This window comes from Passer domesticus, chromosome 13, assembly GCF_036417665.1.
Source record: "Passer domesticus isolate bPasDom1 chromosome 13, bPasDom1.hap1, whole genome shotgun sequence".
Taxonomy (NCBI): Eukaryota; Metazoa; Chordata; class Aves; order Passeriformes; family Passeridae; genus Passer; species Passer domesticus.
The window spans coordinates 11390436-11408954 of NC_087486.1; the positions used below are offsets into that span (position 1 = coordinate 11390436).

The 18519-nt window shown below is 41.1% G+C and overlaps 1 protein-coding gene across 5 annotated transcripts in view; it reads right to left on the reverse strand.

Annotated features, from left to right (window-relative positions):
- Window positions 1–17980, reverse strand: part of GABRB2 (gamma-aminobutyric acid type A receptor subunit beta2) — a 143265-nt gene extending 125285 nt beyond the window's left edge. The window contains exons 1-5 of one of the 5 annotated variants that reach the window (XM_064387372.1): window positions 17962–17980; window positions 16464–16581; window positions 15458–15690; window positions 15240–15331; window positions 14377–14444 (exon numbers count right to left, since the gene is read on the reverse strand). In XM_064387372.1, coding sequence (XP_064243442.1) covers window positions 14377–14444; window positions 15240–15331; window positions 15458–15534 — 237 coding nt within the window. In that variant the 5' untranslated portion in view covers window positions 15535–15690; window positions 16464–16581; window positions 17962–17980. The other 4 variants (XM_064387371.1, XM_064387374.1, XM_064387373.1 and 1 more) reach the window with 4 other exon arrangements.
- Between the last annotated feature and the right edge of the window lie 539 nt (window positions 17981–18519).

Genomic DNA, 18519 nt, shown 5'->3' on the forward strand with positions numbered 1-18519 from the left:
GCTGTAAATTAGTAATCAATAATTTTAGAAGAAAAAGGGGATGAAGGATGCGAAAATTTTCTAAGGTTGCTAACAAACCATGTTTTAAGTTTTGCAACTGTGAAATTGAAGCCTTGTTGATAATGTAGCCATTTGTGCAAAATCCTGTGTCGGGTGCACAGAGGTGATAGAGGGAACAGAAGCATTGTTGCACAGCACATTGTTACACAACACACATTGTTACACAAGTTGCATTTTGGAAGTCCAGGCACATAGGATAGTGAAGTTCCACCATCTGAGAAAAATCAGCTCTTACATAACTTAAAACTATTGGATGGGTAACAGTTGTATTGCTAAAAGTCAAGCAAACGACCTAATTCTGTGAAAAAGTTCAGAAGGATGGATAGGTCTTTCTGAAACCTACATGTTTTTTTTTCAAGATTTTAAGTTTTCATCATATTATAAGATAATGATAATTAATGATTATCATCATATTGATAAAAGCTAAGAGACATTATTGCTAATGCCCATTCACAATTAAAGTAATCAAATAAGTTCATTCTCTCTCCCATTCTTTCTTTAAGTAGATGTAAGGGTAAATTGAAAGTAAACAAAAACTCACTGCCCTCTCTCACCTCGTCCAGCTTTAGAAGGTCAACCAGTAATTAGGTACAAGAGATTTGAAGCGGGTGCACTTGAAACTGGGAATGAACAAATTCCTGTAACATTGGCCTAACTCAGGAGAGGGCTCCAAGGTTTAACATATGCTCAAATTGCTAAAAAATTACTTTGAGGACTTTAGACAGGAGGAATTTAAACCTTATTTCTCCATCATACCATTGCTTTTTATGGCAATTCATCTAAGACTCAAATTATCTTAATATCAGGAGTACAGCTACACAAGCAGAGACAGAGGAAAAAAATAAACTAACACACCCCAGTAAAATTCTGCCCATAAAAATATACAACTCCAGCCATTTTACTATTGTAAAGTGTAGACTTACCTGTGTTCTAAGGTTTCTGATAAGTGTTGCATGGGCTTTTTTTTCCTCTGAATTTGTTGTTTTGGTTTGTTTGCTTTTAAATACAGAAAAAAAAAAACCCAGGTGAGATAAAACTTGGCCTCTCTAGGAGATCTTTCCAGAGTGGAAAGCTGGCAATCTGTACTACACTACCACCGGTTCTAGAAACGCTTTTCTCAGCAGTGAGCTTTAGAAAAAAGTTGATCATAAAATACTGCACTTAGTGACAGCCCCACAATGTTTCTCTTGCTTTTTGTGGAAGATTTTAGACACACTCAAAAATTAATCTTTTGGGGAATCTTTCAGATAGCTTGGGAGCTGGATTATTAGTTCCCACTTGAGACAAAAATTGCAGTTCATCTTCAAGCAAGAGTTCTTTGTAATTTTTTACAAAGGGGCCATTACCACAGCTTGGTGGCTGCTACTGCAAAATAAAAAGAAACTGCAGCTTTTCATAACCCATAGTTTGAAAGGTCTTATTGATACAAGAGGAAGCCCACAATACTATCAAGCAAAAGTCAAAAGCTGAAGTCAACTTATACAAAAACTGAATTAAGTCTTAAGCAATTCTTCTATTGATAATATGTGATGTAGTTATACAAATAATTTTTCTTCCATTGCTATTCATCTATTACCAATGATTCCATGTGCAACTGGATTATTTTTATATTCTTTAAGACATTTGTGTCATTGGACCAGCAAGACAAAGCTCTCACTCTCAAATTAACACCTTCCTCCTTTTTTCCCAGAAGAAACTGGCTGAAGTTTTACTGACCTCTCAAGAACTAATGTTTCACCTTGCAGTTCCAAGGTTCTACATGCTGCAAATTAACTAATTTTGAAATTTTTTTGTTTGGTGCAAATAAAATCATGCAGGAGTACTTGCCTGCAATGGTGTCAGTGACATGCTCCTGCGAAGTTCAGGCCATCACAAAAGCAGTAAATAACAAAGGTTAAAACTTCCCATGCCAACCAAATTAAATGATAACTGCAATTTCTTGCCCAGAGAAAGACTTTTTCCATCTTCCCACTTGGCCTCCAGTGTATCTGGACACTGCTTAATTCAGCACAGTCGGTTATTTAAAACACCAGTCATACCTAGCTTTACAAATTGCTGTACTCCTCTACATTCTAAAAGTAATATTCTGCAGCAAGGTAAGCTTTCTAAAAATAATACTAAGCATATTTTAAAAAGTCTATAGAATCTGATGACTACAATCAAAACACTTCTTAAATTTGCAACTCAGGAATTGTGAATTTTAAATACATTAATTACTTCATATTTGCTACTCGTGAGTCAGCTTTGATCTGCTAAAATAGCATGCAAAAGGCATTCTTTCCCCTCTCAAGATTTTTATTTCTGCATTATAAACAAAATACTTTTGTTAGTATTTAAAAATGACATTAAGATGACACAGCAAAGTAGTGTGGGTGAGAATGTGTGGGAAGCTGATCAGAAGCACAATGAACTTCTTGGATGCTCAGAGAACAGTGGATCCCTCCAGGGAAATTTGGAAAAAATATTCCGCATAGAAACAACTCTGCCTATATATCATATTTTATCTTTTCCTCCTAAGGTTCTTTATCACTTGAAATATTTGCTGGAAAACAGATTTTCTGTCTTGATGGTTGTCTAATCTGCTAAGTACAACTCCAGACATAATCCTGTTTGTGACACTGCCACTGGTGACAACAGAAAACTCCCCCTATATCCACCTCCACTCTGCGGTCAGGATGATCCAAAGGATTATCAGCAAAACATTTCCAAGCCTAACCCCAAACATTTGCTTCTATCTTCTGGGTGTGAGTCCTCACCAAATGAGGATGTGAGGGCAGAACACCCAGAAGTCCCATTTTGGGTTGTCATTACTGCTGCAGCCAGAGCCAGGATCTAAGGGCAGTGCCAGGCAGATCATTAAAAACAGGAGGGGAATTTTGCAGTTAATAACACGCCTGTGTTATTTGAGGAGCTCATGACAGTGGATAACTTCCAGAGGTCCTCCTCATCTGTTCGGAACCAGCTTTACTTCAAAGTCAGATCAGTTCCCTCAAGGCCTTGTTTCAAGTGTCTGAAGCACAAAGGATTTTCACAGCGAGGGGAGTCAGGTGGTGGTGGGACCTTTCTCCCTGCTATGAGGCCACAATTTCCCTTGCAGAAAGCTTCAACTGCTGGATCTTGTCCTTTCCCTGGGCATCTTTAAGGAGCGTCTGGCTCTGTCTCCTCTGTAACCACCCAAAAGGAAGACAGCAATTAAGTCTCTGGAGCAGAGAGATGGCTGATGGTCAGACATTTACACACTACAGCTCCACTGGGTTTGTTTGTAAAAGTGCTCACACTGATGCTCAACCATTTTACTCCAGCAGCCAGAATGAAATGAGACCCAGGTATGTGATCCCTGAGATCTCTTACACTCACCTGCAAGGGGAAGAGGCAGACGCAGGCAGCGCAGAGCCAGGCCAAACTGGCAGAAATTAATGAACAAACTGGAAGAACAAGACCAAGCAGTAGAGGAACAGATCAGCTATTACCAGGAAAGGTTTGCACTCCAGTTAAAGTGCAATGCAAAGAACTCCATGACTGCATGTCAGCTTATATGAGTTACTCTACAAGAAAACAGTATACACACCCTTTGTTTTCAAAAAGCTAACTCAAGAGGTAATTTAAATTACACAAAATACAAAATACTTCCTTAATAAAACAACTGGGACATTCATTAAAACAACTGGGACATGGATTAAAACATATCCAAAAGCAGCAATTTTGATTGAAATCTCATATTCTCAATCTTTACTAAATAATTGCTGCCTTCCTCGATAAAAAAAAACTGTTGTCCAGCCAGCATATTATTGGGACATAGATATCTATCCTAAACTCCCATATGCTATGTCAAAAGTTCAAACACCTTTGCATTAACAAAAAATCAATGCAATTAAAAAAATAATAAAAATTTAATTCTACTCTTTAAACTTTGCACTACCATCTAGCTTACCCAAGATGATTCTATGATTTTAAAAAGTCCATTTTTATTCATTTAACTGAAATGAAGAAAACTATGCCAGAAAGATTTTGATGTCAAGTGATGTCTTCCTTTTAACAAGAGGCAATTTTTGGCCCTGGTAGGAGCCACATGAACCTCCTAACGCTGCCTCAGAAATGCATTTGGTTACAGCACAAACTCAGGAACAAGGGTAAAAAAAGTATACTTTTCCTATGACTGGACTAACTGAGTTTTAAATATCCTTAAATCAAAACTGCCAGCAAGGTTTTATTTATGACTTTGCAGCCAATTAAAACCACCAGTAACATCTACTCGCTTCAGAAGAGCACCTATTGCACAGCAACATTTTTGGAGACTATTACCCACTCCCATTTACACTTAGTGGCTGAGACATTATAAGAATCATCTTGTATTGCATTTCAAGTCACTCAAGTGCCCACAAATCTGTGAAACCCATGCAGAAATAGCCTCTGTGGAAAAATCAGCATCACATTTACACATCTTAAGGCTTCAAAACAAGGCTCACGTGGGACCTGAGCTCACAAAAGCATTCTGCAGAGCCTATGCACAGAGGTGGGTACTTTTAACAGCAGATTTGAATGCAGCAGGCTAACTAGAATTATTATGGAATTCTCTGTAACTGGTCACTTGTGTCACATAATAGTAGATTAATGAAAAACTGTATTTATTTCCAGGCATTTACACTAACAGGAATGATTATAGTTAAGGGTCCCCTGGCATTTCCATTACAAATCTATTTTTTGAGGATTTATATGTCAGCTATAATAATATATTTTTAGCTGAAACTCAATATGAAAGGTCTCAGCTACACATTATTCAGGAAATGTTCCCACACCTTTGAAAAGGTTTCTTACAAAATTAAGAAAAAAAGAGTAATTTTACCCCATTTTGCTATTTATTATGGTTGTTGAGCATTTTATTTTGAGCAACCTAAGGCAGCATTTGCTACAAGATACAAACATTACATTGTTAATTCTGGATGGACTTCCTACAAGTATCTCACAATGCAAAATGTCAGTGAAAAAGAGCAATAGGACATAAAACACATTGAACAATCACATAAGTTTAAGGAAGATTTCAGGCTGATTAGAAGTGCTTCTGTGGTAATTTCTGGACCTACATGATTGAAGAAACAATGATGGAATTAGTAGAAAAATGCTCCTTTTCATGTGTAAATGACATGCATATTTGTTTAATCTTTTTTCCTTCTTCCCTGTATATTATCTAAAATAATAAATAATTTCCTAATAAGGAACAATGAAACAGTTATACTCCTAAATTATTTAATTTAGGAATTCAATCTACTGAACCTTCAAACTACTTTTTTCCACTTAAATTTTATGCCTCCTTTGGTGCCCATCCTGTTAAACATGGATTAAACTCTTATTCTGACACATTTGAGAGAGCCAGCAGAGTCTATTGGGCCACCAGTCCTTTGGAGGGGAAAAAAATTCCACAAGGCTCTGTAAATTCTTTGGAACTGCAGGACTATTAACTCAAAAATACACTTATAGAAGAAACAAATAAGGATTAGACAGTGGACCATAACAATTTCTGGACTATTGGGTGATAACTGTCATGCAAATGACAACACATTCACCCTTACTGACCAAAAGGAATTAACTGTATTTCTCTACTTTCACTGTGGTTGCAGTAATGTGTCTCCCTTTTTAAACAATATTCATTTTTTAAAGGTCTATACAGAAAATTTTAAAAGTCTGAACACTAATTTTATTCAGTCAAGAAGAAAAAGATCTCTTCCAATTATTAAAAAACAATTGAAACTTCCATGTAAAAAAAAAAAAATCAATTTACAATAGAAATTAGGATCAGATTTTCCAAAGGCTTCTGCATCCATTGTAGCGAATGGATTTTAGAAAGGCTTCAGAATCTTTTCCAGTACTTAATTACTACATTTTAATAGCTGGTTCTCACTGAGAAACAGATGCCTTCAGTTCCTTGAAAGTAATAGGAACTTCTGGCTACTTCACAGCTGTATGTAATGCAAGAAGTAGAATGAGGAAGACATTCTGAAATCTAAATCACAAATCCCCATTCTGAGCCATCCCAAATATATGAATATCCACATGCATTTCTGGAAGACCTTCTCATCTCAGTTGGGCTTAGCATGACCTTTACATAACTCTACACCTAATAACAACTTCTCTCCATGGGTTGTATCTAAAAATAAGCAACACTTGGAGCATTTGGCACATTAGGGCCTTTTGCCCAAACCAACTCTTCAAGGAAATTGTGGCGACTAATCTCTGAAAAATATTACATTCACAAGTTTCTGCCATTTTGATGAGTTAGCTTTCCCAGTTCACAGAGATCTGCACTGCACCTCTGCTCAGGAAGGAAGTGCTCCAGGTAAGCAGGCATGCTGCTCCCATTCAGACAGGTTATTTAAATCTCATGCAAATACAGACAAAACCAGTGTGCTTAGGTAAGGCCTAGTAACAGAAAATCATGGCTACTCTGGTTCAAAAGTATTTCCAGTGACAGAGAAGGCAAAGGATGTGTTGTCAGCCTTTCATGGGTTAATTTGTGACATGCAAGGCCTGTTTTTCTGGTCCCCTGACAGCTGAACTCTCCCACTCCCATGCACCAGGGGCTAACAATCCATCTAGAGTGGAGGTTCCTACAGCCAGGCTGCTCTGCAGCAAGGGATGCAAAACACAGCCATGGAAAGAGACAGTCCCAAGCACTGATAAGGACATTCCATTGGATGGAAGGAAAATTCTAGGGTCTAATCCTTTTTTGCAGACTTGTTTGGTTAATAGAAATGCCTGTTCATGAAAGAAGAAACAGTCCAGAGAGCAGACACTGGAACAAGGACTTTCCACTTCAAATAGCTGAATTTTTTGAGGCTTTCATTAGGGTAATTTAATATACTGCTCCTGTCCAAGGCCAAGCTTTCTGTAATTTTTTTCTACTTGTTCAAAATTTACTAAGTTGAGTTTGTCTTTCAGCACAATCAGTGGTTTGTATACAGGAAAAATCAGTGGAAAGGCTCAGAACTGACACATTTACTATAACAGCACACACTTGAGTTGCAAAATGCATCTCTCAGAAGGGTTGCTTGTCTCCCCACACAGTTAAATTATTACTTGAAACCTAACAAGTGAATACCTCTGTCAGTACTCACAGAAAAAAAATTAATAGGCCTCAACTTTGATGGAGAATATGCAAAAAGAAGCTCAAGATAGACAGAAATAGCACAGTCCCCCTGTTCTTTTAAGTTTGGAGACAGGGAAGATGTCACACTCTCAATGCTTTATCTGACCTGTGATAAACTACATTTAACATGATCTACATATTCTGTATTCAGTTGCATATATGTCAATTTCCTGAATATTAAATGCTTTCTTATTTAGAACAGAACTTCTAGTTTTCATTGGGAATTAATTACACCCTTATTTGAAAAACTCATACAAAAATGTAACATGCAGTTGGTGTGATTCCAAGTCTTGGGAGGATCTTTGCATTGTTCAACTAATTTGAAAATACTTAGCTAGAAAATTTGCATGCAAAAATTTTTGTAGGAAAAAGCTGTGAAGTGAGAGCACTGCTACTTCACTGGCCTTCAGTCAGGCAAGACTGAAACTGTAAATATGCCCCAATGTCACTGTTCCTCCAGGGCTTGTGCTGTCCTGGCTGTTACCCATCCACTGGACACAGCATCTCTGTCAAGAAATGGGAGCAGGGTGGGAATCCCTGTAGAAGCACAGTTAGGGTAATCACGGTACAAAGGCTGATTCTGTCCTGGTTTTCTTTTTGCAAACCTACAACTGACAACATTTGTTAATGCATACAATTCATAGGTAATTGTAGTAATTGCACACAGTCACCTGTGTAACTGTACACAGGTACAGACAGACTGCATCCTCTCATAGTAGCAAAGTTTTCAGTTTTAATAACTCCAGACATTTGACTATTTCTGAAGTTATCATAATCATCTCTAAAGACAAACAAGATGCCATCTTCCATGTCTTAAAAGGAGACTTACAAAAATGACCTTGTGGATGAGCACCATCTTTTGAAAGGAGGGGACTGAACCTTGCTTACTTTATCCTTACAAGCACTATCTGAGAACTACAGCATTAACCACTGGAAGTCTACTAGGAATCTGGATTACTTCTGGAAAAAAAAATTACTATATGAGACTGTACTTCAACATGATTGAACACTAAGGGTTCTATTATAAACCTTGCAGAGGGTTGCATGATGTATGAGGATAAAAAAGGGAGAGAGGAATAATAAGGATTTAGTCATGATGCACTGACAGACTTTGGAGTCACTAAGGAGCACAAATAGAACCATTGGAACAACTTAAACTTGTAACAAGTTTCTAGAGTACAACATAAAAATCTTTTATTCTACTACACAGCTCATCTATAAAGATTTTATGTGATTTTCAATAGAGAGTTATGAAATAAAGCAGCCTATAGCAGGAGCTAACAAGTGCACTTCATGTTCATTCCCACACATTAGCACCAAGACACTGCCCATAAAATACATTAAAGATAAATTTATCTTTTCTTCTGTGGCAAGAGCCAAAACACTTCAATATTTATAGATCAAGGCTTTCTTAAAGGAAAACACACAAAAAAAACAACCCCAGAAGACAACCATTGTTGTTGAAGAAAACAATTCAGTACTACAAATCACCTCCAAGGCAATCTCTTTAAATTACTAACAACCATCCCCTGGTCTGCAGAAGGGAGTGATCACTTTGAAAAATCGCCAACCAGATCACCACCAACAAAACAAGAAGATTTTTCTACTGATTAAAGTCTTGCAACACTGCAGCACCCTGAAAGTGCAATCCAATTAACAAACCATTTATATTGACCTTAAAGGAAAATGAGAATTACGTCACCCTTCTAGAGATGTAGAACATAGATACACATCATATATATAAATATACATAATAATTTACTACTTGTGAACTATCTTGTAAAAGTAGTTACAAACTTGCTGTATTCCTGAATATATGTTCTAGACTAATATTTTCATGCTGTGACTACATATATTCAAGCAAAACCAGCAGGAAAACTTCAATCCTTCAATACTTCAAAACTTCAATTTTGAAAACTTCAAAATGTGGAGTATTAATAGGAAGACTCATTTTGGTCCTCAAGAATAAATATTTTATTTAGATATAGGAACTCTTATTTATTTTCACATGTCTTTAAGCTAAGAAAGGAAAATGCCTGAATTAGAGACATGTAGTAACCAAAAATGGAAACCCATACTAATGTAATTTAGTTAAGTTCAAAAATGTCCTGTGATGTTATTCCAGACAGTAACTGGAGGAAAAGGTGAAACAAGGTTTTCAGTAAAAAGTTCTCACTTCCAAGATGTACATCACCTGCTCTGCATTCACAGAAGTCTCTGTAGACACATTTCAGTATGAGTCAGTAATGCATAAGCACAATAATTTGACAAGAGCCAAATTCAAACTGTCTGCTGAGGAATGCATTTTTATGTGAAGAAACATATGCATTTATGACACAGAGAAACTAATAAAACCAACTGTTTCTGGCAGCAGAAGTATTTAGCAAAGCAGCACCTTCTCAATATTCCAATATTTCATTTTTAATGCATTTTCAGCCCTGTTCTCTCCTTTTTCTCTCTACAGAATACATGCAGCAATATAAACAACTAGGAAGGACTAAAAAAGAGAAGATATTGCTGACAGAAACCATTTCCATGACCATTTTTCTCATCCCTTTCTGCACCAGTGTATATAGGACGAATTTTCCTCTTTTCATTTTTCTCTCTCAGGACTTTTCCATGAAGTTTTGATGTTTGGAACAGCTCCACCCTATTTTCTTACCACTTAATCCCCATTTGTTTTTATATCACAGACCATCTATTCCCTTTACACACATAAAGATAATTGCTGCTATTTGAGAGGCAGCAACACAGCTCCTGTTGTTTTCATTATTTAAATCTATTTCATAATCTAAACCCTGAGCTTTGTTAATGTCCCCTACTGAAAATATCTCAAGAAAAAGGAGAGATTTTAAGTAAGCCAATAGTGGGCTTCCATTATCAAGAGCAACTCAAAATATGAGGGCTACCAGCAAATTACAGCTATGCCTGCACATTTCTGAGAATATTCTGATCCATGAGAATTATACTTATTGTTTTGTGCAACTTTGGCATAACTCAGATACAGAAGCGAAATATAACACATAGAAAAAATAAAAAGCTTTTTTTTTTTTTTTTTTAGAGCTTTGAAGCTATTAGGCTCTGCTATGTAAAACTTGGCACACTTTAAGAAATAAACCTTTCCCTGATAGATGGTAACAGCTCCTTTGTTTCTCCAGCTCCCACTTGATGGAAGGATTATGCTCTCAATCAACGGTAATGGCCCCACTAAGACAAACCAATATATCATCTCTAACTCCACACACACTCCTGACTCCATGTGCCAAAACCTGCACACTGGGCAAGCAAACACTGGGAATTAAATAAACACTTCAGATTCCTCTCTGCAGACCCCAATCACCCACACTGAATAGTTATATTTAATTATATCTAGAAAAAATAAACCATACAATAGTGACACCGGACCATACAGCCACCCCAGGACATATATACAACCCAACATCAACAAGAATATATTTCCTGAGTAAAATCTGTAGCTACAGAATATTTCTCTCTCTTTTGAAGACATTCTGTACTAGAATCCCAGAATAGCCACAGACCAGGGGGGTGGAAAAAAGGAAGGAAATGTTGACCTATTTAATAGGGAATAAGCCAAGACATTGAAAACTAACACATGACCAACATTATCCATAGAAATCCTCATGTCTTATCTAGATTGATCAAATGCACAACATAATACATAGAATCTTCAGGGGAGTCTAGGGAAGAAAATTCATTTCTGTACTTCTTAATGAACCTGTAACAGTTTTTACAAAGAGTTCATGAGGGAATAGTTGGGAGAAAAAGGGAGAAAACTAGAATGTAGAATAGCCTTCATTGCTACATTTTCAAGGGGTCTATTCCAAAAACTAACTGAGAGGAAAATGTGGGAATGTGAACATTGCATTAGACTCACTGCACCATAGCTAATCTTACATAACATCAAATTCATTAGCCCAGGAAAACCATTTAAGTAGCCTTCACAGATCTCCATCTTTGTTCACCGTTGTTACCTGAATAAGAGAATCCCTAAGGAAATCTACAGTATAACTCCAATAAAGGATACACTCAACAATATTGCAGGACCTGCTGCTGAGTGGAATTAGCCATCATCATTCCTATATCACATAAAATATCTGCTGCAGATTTTCTCTTTGCAGAATACAAAGAAATTAGTCAAAATAGTCATGATATTTGTTGATAACACAAACACTTAAAGTTCTCACAAGTTTCTCATGTTCATTCAATGCATTCCCCAGAGCTAGAACAAATTGTTTTCACAAGTGCCAGTACTTTGAAACCATTCCTGTAAACTCAGACAAATTCTAGTTCAAGTTGCTGACTGCTCAAGGTAAAGAGTTTACAGTTTCAGCTCTGTTACATAAAAGAAATAATTATGAGGCACCTGTAAAGCCTTATACGATATGAGTTCTTTATGATGCAAGTACTTATCACCTCTTTAAGAACTCAAAGTCAACAATAATATTCTTGAATATCCTTAATCCATACTTTTACTTTCTATAAGAGCAAGTCCAAATTATCCTCTTCAACAAAGTGAAAAGTTCACGATTTACTTCATGACACTGGAGTGACATAAACATTCTCCCTGCAGGGTGGCACAGGTTTATATGGTAGATGCAATATATCAAGACTGAGAAATAAATGTAATTTTAAAATAAACATTAAAATGAATAGAAATTATCTCAAGATGAATAACTATTGTTATTTAGCCTTTCCCCCAAGGCATAGGTTTGATCCCAATAATGTTAGTACACGAGTCCAGGCAATGATCTGCCTTTATCTAAAGTCAGTAGTGTTTGCCATGACTACAGACAAAGCTACAGCAAGGCCATGCTTAGAGCAAAACAGGTCCATAAATCCAAAAGGTTCTTTCTGTGTCTCTTATTATCTCAGAAGTCTTTGCATCATGGCATTTCATGGTATTCCTCCTGGTTTTTACTCCAAATTCTGATGAATGTGCAAGCAAAAAAGCCAAGGCCTTGCATACCAAGTATTTTGTAGTTTCCTTGTATGTCTCTCTCCTCACTTATTTCAAGTTATATTCAGGGTATATTAGGACTTGCTATGTTATACAGACCATTGTAAAATCAAGTGTTACATTTTGCAATTAAGCAGATTATAATCTTGGTTTGGTATCTCTAATGAAACTGTAAGTGAAAAAAAATTATGCAACGTTGCCTGGGTTTAAGAAATAGGTGGCTTCTTAGAGTAAAATAAGCCCAGATCTTAAATGCTTTAGGCAAATTAGTAGGACAAAATTGTATATACAGTTCCTCCTCTGAGTTCTGCAGATAGTTTGAAAAGACATTTTTTCAGAAAGGTCAAACATTTCATTATAGAAACACGATAAACTGACTACAGAATACTAAAAATAATACTGCTTTATATAGTTAGGCTGTAAGTATCAGATCACAATATTCTGATATGCTATCACCTTTAATTGGAGACAAAATGTCTAGAAACCATTTAAAGAAACAAAGAAAATAATCAGAAGATTTTTAACAATTTTTTCACATGAACTTTCCAGTTCTGAAGGGATGGGAGGATACAACACTGACCTGGTAGATTGCAGCCCCAACAAGAAACCCTCATCCTTCCCTCACTGCTCAGGGCAAGCTAAAAAATGTCCCTGTTTCTCCTACCCACAGTTCTCTTAATGAAAAAAGAAATGGTTTTAAATACAATGTACTTTTCTTCCTCTGCACTTGAAGCTCCTGGAGGTAGAACACTAGATAACAAGTTTAGTGATACAAAGTTTGGGAGCCCCTTTGAGCCACTTAGAAATTTCCCAGAATAATGTTTGAGAAGGTGAAATTACTCAGGTTCACTGGTATCTTGAAAAAGAGCAGCATCAAGCACTGGGTCACCAACACCTCCCTGTCCCACAGTAAAATCACCTGTAATGTTATCCTCAAATTAGGCCAAGGGCTTTATTTTACAATCTGAAAAAACTCCTGTACATCACACAAGTCATTCAGTTTGAGAACAAATGTTTGCCAAATCATCCAGTGCAACATCTCTGAGAACCCAAACATGACACTGAGGAATTAAATATTTCAGTAGTACAATGATATTAAAACAACTGATAACTTTCCAAGTGTTATTTTCAAAGGCATGGTTACAGCTACAGCAATAGCCCTAAAATCACACTTGTATTTAAAAGGATGTTCACTTGAAACCTCTTCAAGAATACTTAATAAAATCACATTTATTTTGCATCACTTTTGTATCATGTACTACTATGTTTCAGTGTCTTTTGTTGTTCTTTATAAGCCCCTATGAGTGTTAGGCCAAATTCCATGTGCTCAACCAATTAACATGCAAATTAAGATAAAAAGTTCAAAACTGAACCCCACACATTTCCAAATAATAAAACTGAATGCTAGTAAAGTTTCATCTAAGTCAAGAACAGCTCTTTCTAAAGTAGGAATCAGACTTGTCCAATTTTCTCCACACCCCATTAGCCTCCCAGGGGATGTAAGTGAAACACAGAAAGAAACACGTCAAAGTACTACATTCTGAACAAGTTCCGCATTTGGGGACAGTCAGTTCTAAATAAGAAAGACAAACATCTCAGAAAAATTAAACTTCTAAAATCATTGACTCTTTCATCACCATCCAAAAAAAAAAAAAAGTCAGGCTAGGGGAAAAAAAACCAAAAAACAGGTAAGTTTTGAACACACGCACACAGAGGCAAACCGCTCTGTTTTTGTTTTTAATGGAAAGCGCACGGCTGAGCCGCGGCAAGCGCCGACGGCTGTTGTTTTCCAGCGCGCACGCGGAAGGGCAGCGCCGGGGCTGCGCGGGCGCGGCGGCTGCGCGGGGCGCGGGTGCGGTGCGCGCGCGCGGCCGGCAGGGGGCGCCGTTGCTCGCTGCAAGGCGCTGAGGGCGGGCGCGCCCCCGGAGCTGCCGCAGGAGCGGCCCCGCGCAGCCCCGCTCGAAACGCCGCTCCCCGCCCGGAGCCGCCGCTCCCCGCCCGGGAGCCGCCGCCGGCAGCGGGGGAAGGCCGCCCCCGACCCCCCAGCGGCCGGTGTGCCCCGCCCCGGCGCCTCCCCGGGGCAGGAGGCCGCGCCGGGTCCCCGCACGCCCGCGGGCACCGCTCCGCCTTGGCAGGGGCGGGGGAAGCGGCAGCCACCCCCTCAGAGAGCAAGCGGCCCCGAACCCGAAGTACTCACCATATTGACTTCCGAGACCATATCTATACTGGCAATGTCTATGTTCATGCCCACAGCCACTGGGGGACCTGCAAACCAACAAGATGGTCCGCAATGTGATCTCGAAGAACTTAACTCGTTCTTACCAGAGTTAGCAGGGCGAGCATAGCGCGCATATGGAACGACGTTTGAACACGACCAGAAAGTCAGGAGGGAGGCATGAAGCCTCTTTCCCCCACAGCGGGGTCCGCACGCTGCCCGGGCCGTGGCGGTGCTTTATGTAACAGCGCACACGTGCGGCACCGGCGCGCCCGCTCCGCGCCCCTCCGCGGCCCCGCGCCCCGGGAACGGCAGCACCCGCCCCGGGGGAGGGATGGGGGGACAAGGTGGTGGGCCACCCACAGGGAACACGTCCGGAATAAACAAACTAGTTGGAAGTAGGAGCACGCAGGGGGTTAAATGACATTTTTGTATCAGTTAACGGCACGTCTTGTACTCGAAAATAGTAACTGTGATCACAGGCACATTAGGCTGAAAGGAGCAAACGCTGGGTGAACTTAGGAGAGATTTGCATCTCGATAAAACCAGTTAAACAAGGGTTTAATTACAGGTTGGTAAAGTATCATCTCTCTCTCACACACACACACACACACACAATGAGGGACCGATTACGAATATACAAGTGATTTAAGTGATGGCATTAAGAGCATCCTTTGCTAAGAAAATTGAGAAACAATGGGCTTAACTTCGGGTCAGCTACAGGAAATGGCAACACACACACCCCCCCAAAGCAACAGCACCCACAAGACGTTTGAAACCGCCCCCATACACAACGCACCCAGCCCGGATATGCAACCTCTCTTATGCAAAAGCAGTCAAATTACCTCCAAAATCTGGCCTCAAGCGAATATCATAGCCCTTCAGCAGTCTATCCACGGTCTCTTTCACCAGTGACATATTACTAGGGTCATTGACACTGAAGAAAAAAGAAAGAATAATACTGTATTATTTCTGATTTCTCAGCCCCCAGCTGTACATTTCTCTCAGCAGCAGCATGCACTGCAATTCAAAGTAAAGGAAAAGAGATGCCTTCATCACTTACCTCTGTGCACACACCGCGGCTATTATTAAAGGGAATGACCAAATCCCAAAGTAACCCTTTTTCCGGACTCTCAGCATCCCTTTAGCTTTTGATATGATTTAGGGTTTCAGTGAAGAGAAGAAGAGATCCAACTTATTCTGGCCAGTGCAGTAATTCTAATGTGAAGCGCATGCGCACGGCGTACCACAACATCAAAAGGAGCAGTGGTTGCTGCTGGAGATGGAGCAAATTTCCTTGAAAAAAAAAATTAAAGGGGAAGAAGGAAATGCATTATTTAAAAAAGGGGGAAAAAAGTAATCCACGAGGAGGATCCAGTATATTTTTGTTGTCCTTTTTGTTATTATAGAATATAAATCACAGTAAGAAGAGAAGTTTTAGGAGTTGCAGGGTACAGCGGCTTTGCAACCTAGTTTAAGCGTTGGGGGGGCTGTACGGACTCGGATTAGGCACAGGGAGAATAGTTAAAAAGGAGAATGCACTGCGTACGTATGGGGGCAGGTGGGGGGAGAGAGGGGGCAGCTTAACTTTTTAGTCCCTGGAAAGAACCGCCTGAAGCGAGGAGAGGTGCGGGCAAAGGAGCCGGCGCTGGCAACGGGGGCGGGCGGTGGGGGAGGAGGGAGATGAGCGCCTACAATATTTCTCACGGAGGAAAAAAAAAAAAATGATGACGAATAGTTTCTTGTAAGAGGGGATTAGGCTGTTTCTTTCCTTACTGTGATGCCAGGCGCTATTCCCGGAGCTCAGGCACTGGGAACTGAGGGGGTCGCCGGCTGCGACCGCCGGCTCCCGCTGGTCTCTGGCTGGTGCCCGAGGGGCACCCGCGACCCCGCTGCCCCCGGCGCGGTTCCCTACATCGACCGATGTTTAACCCAGGGATGCGAGTTCTTCAGGTAGAACGGAACCTGGCCACGGAGCTGGGGGAGGGGGGCCAAGGGGAAGAAAAACACCACCCTGAAAGGATTTCAGTGACCATCCAGACCCCACGTAGGTGCATAAACCCACTTACCTTAGCGGGTAAAACACCCAGGCTCTTCAAATGCAGCGCGTGATCCAATTAATGCCTCGGAAGAAACCGGAGACGAGCGGAAAGCTGATCTGGGGATGCTTTGAGTGACATTTAAATCCTGAGCAGAAAACGAGATAGAAAGGAGAGAGAAGGCAAAAAACAAACCCATGAAAAACAACAAACACCGGAGTTAAATTATTCCTCTCAAATCTGCTTTGTGCCCGTCGCTCCTTTTACACCACCTCCTCCTCCTCCTCACGCACATACCCGCTCGGCCCCGCGGATCTGTGCTGCTTCACCGAGCGGATCTGGGCGTGCACACGTCCTCGGTCGGCCCGGGCGGCGCGGGGAAGGGATTGGGAACACTTTGGGCGTCAATTAACAAAAGAAATATTTAACTCGCTGCAGGAGAGTGGAGGAGCGAAAAAAAAAAAAAGAAAAAAAAAAGAAAATAAAAAAGGAAAAGGAAAAAAACCCCGGCGGGTGGTGGGGGAGGGACAAGGGTGAAGGTGTTGCTCGGAGATCGAGGCGGGCTGGAGAGCCGCTCGCTCCCCGCACGGCGCGGGCTGAGGCGCTCCGGAGCTCCTGCCCTGCCCTACCCCGCCGCCCCCGGACCGGCCACCGCCTCCCGCTCCCCGGGAAAGCCGCGATTCGCCTCGCACGGCCGGGCCAGGCCGGCCCCAGCCCACATCCAGGCGCACCCTGGCCCGGGAGCAGGGGAGCCAGGAGGGGTGCGGGCCCGGGGGGATGCTCGGAGGGAAGAGGCGGCGGCGGCTCCCCGGGAAGGGCTGAGGCGGGGGCGGACGGCGAGGCGGTGGGATGAAGCCTCACCTAGGGAGGTGGAGGGGGGAAAAGCTGCCCCCGAGAGACGGCAGAGCTGCTAAAAAAAAATCAACAGCCAAACCGTGAAGCAGTCGGCAGCCCCGAAAAGCAGGCAGCCATTTAATAGAGACCGACAGCTACCTTGGCCGGAGCGGGGAAGCCCCGCAGCACGCACCTGGCGCTGGAGCGGGGCCAGGGCGGCCCCCGGCCTCCCCCGCTCCCGTCCCGTCCCGTCCCGTCCCGCCGGCCGCCACCCGGCCCCGCTCCGGGGGGAACAACCCGTGCCCCTCGCCCGCACTGCCAGTGCCTCACACCGCCACGCTGTGCCTTTCGGCTCAAGTAAGTAGCTGCTCGGGTTTTCCTCCCAGAAACAAAATAGCCATCCTTTAGGGGGCTGGGGGCAATTCGTCAAGGCGTTTTCATTACCTTTTCCCAGTTGTAAGAATTGAAATTGCACAGAATGGGAAAACACACTTTTCCTGATGAAACAGACAAGACTGTGTGGGAGATAAATTTCTCATGTAAATTTCTCATGTATGTATTCATTAGAAAAAAACCCAAACAACTAAGTTAAAGAACGTTTAAGCATTTTTAAAATCAAAACACACACGGCCCCCACCCCATTTTTCAGCTTTTCTTCCCTGGCTGATTTTACAGAGCCACTCTCCCTGCTCACCAGCGGAGGTTTCTGTTCTCACACAGCCAGGCTGTTTCACTGCCAAACCTCTTGAAGTATAGCCCTGAAAGGAAGATGGTGGATATGCTGTGCAGTGAATCATTTGGCTTTAGATGTATAATAGGCACTTTTTTTTTTCCTCTTTCTGCAATCATATGATAAGTTCAGGAGGTCTCAAGATAAAACACTTTAATCCTTCACTGTGAAATGCACCTGCAAGTGCTAACTTGGGGGCACATCTGACACTGCTGTTTCTGAATGTCTGCTATTAATTATCATTACACCACAGAAATGTGTCATTTGCCACACCTGAATATGACCAGATATCAATATGAGCCTGATGCTCATAATGTTGGTAATATTTGGTGCTGGAATGACAAGAATTTTTGATTTTCATATTAAGAAGCATTCAAGCAATGCCAAAATATCTCTGCTCTGCTCTGCACTCGTAGTCAGAGAACACTTGTTCCAGTCCCAGAGTACCCCTATGCCATGTGTAGTGAAACCTTCTCTCAGTCTGGCTATCCTAGCAAAAAAGCAATTGAACATATCTAACAA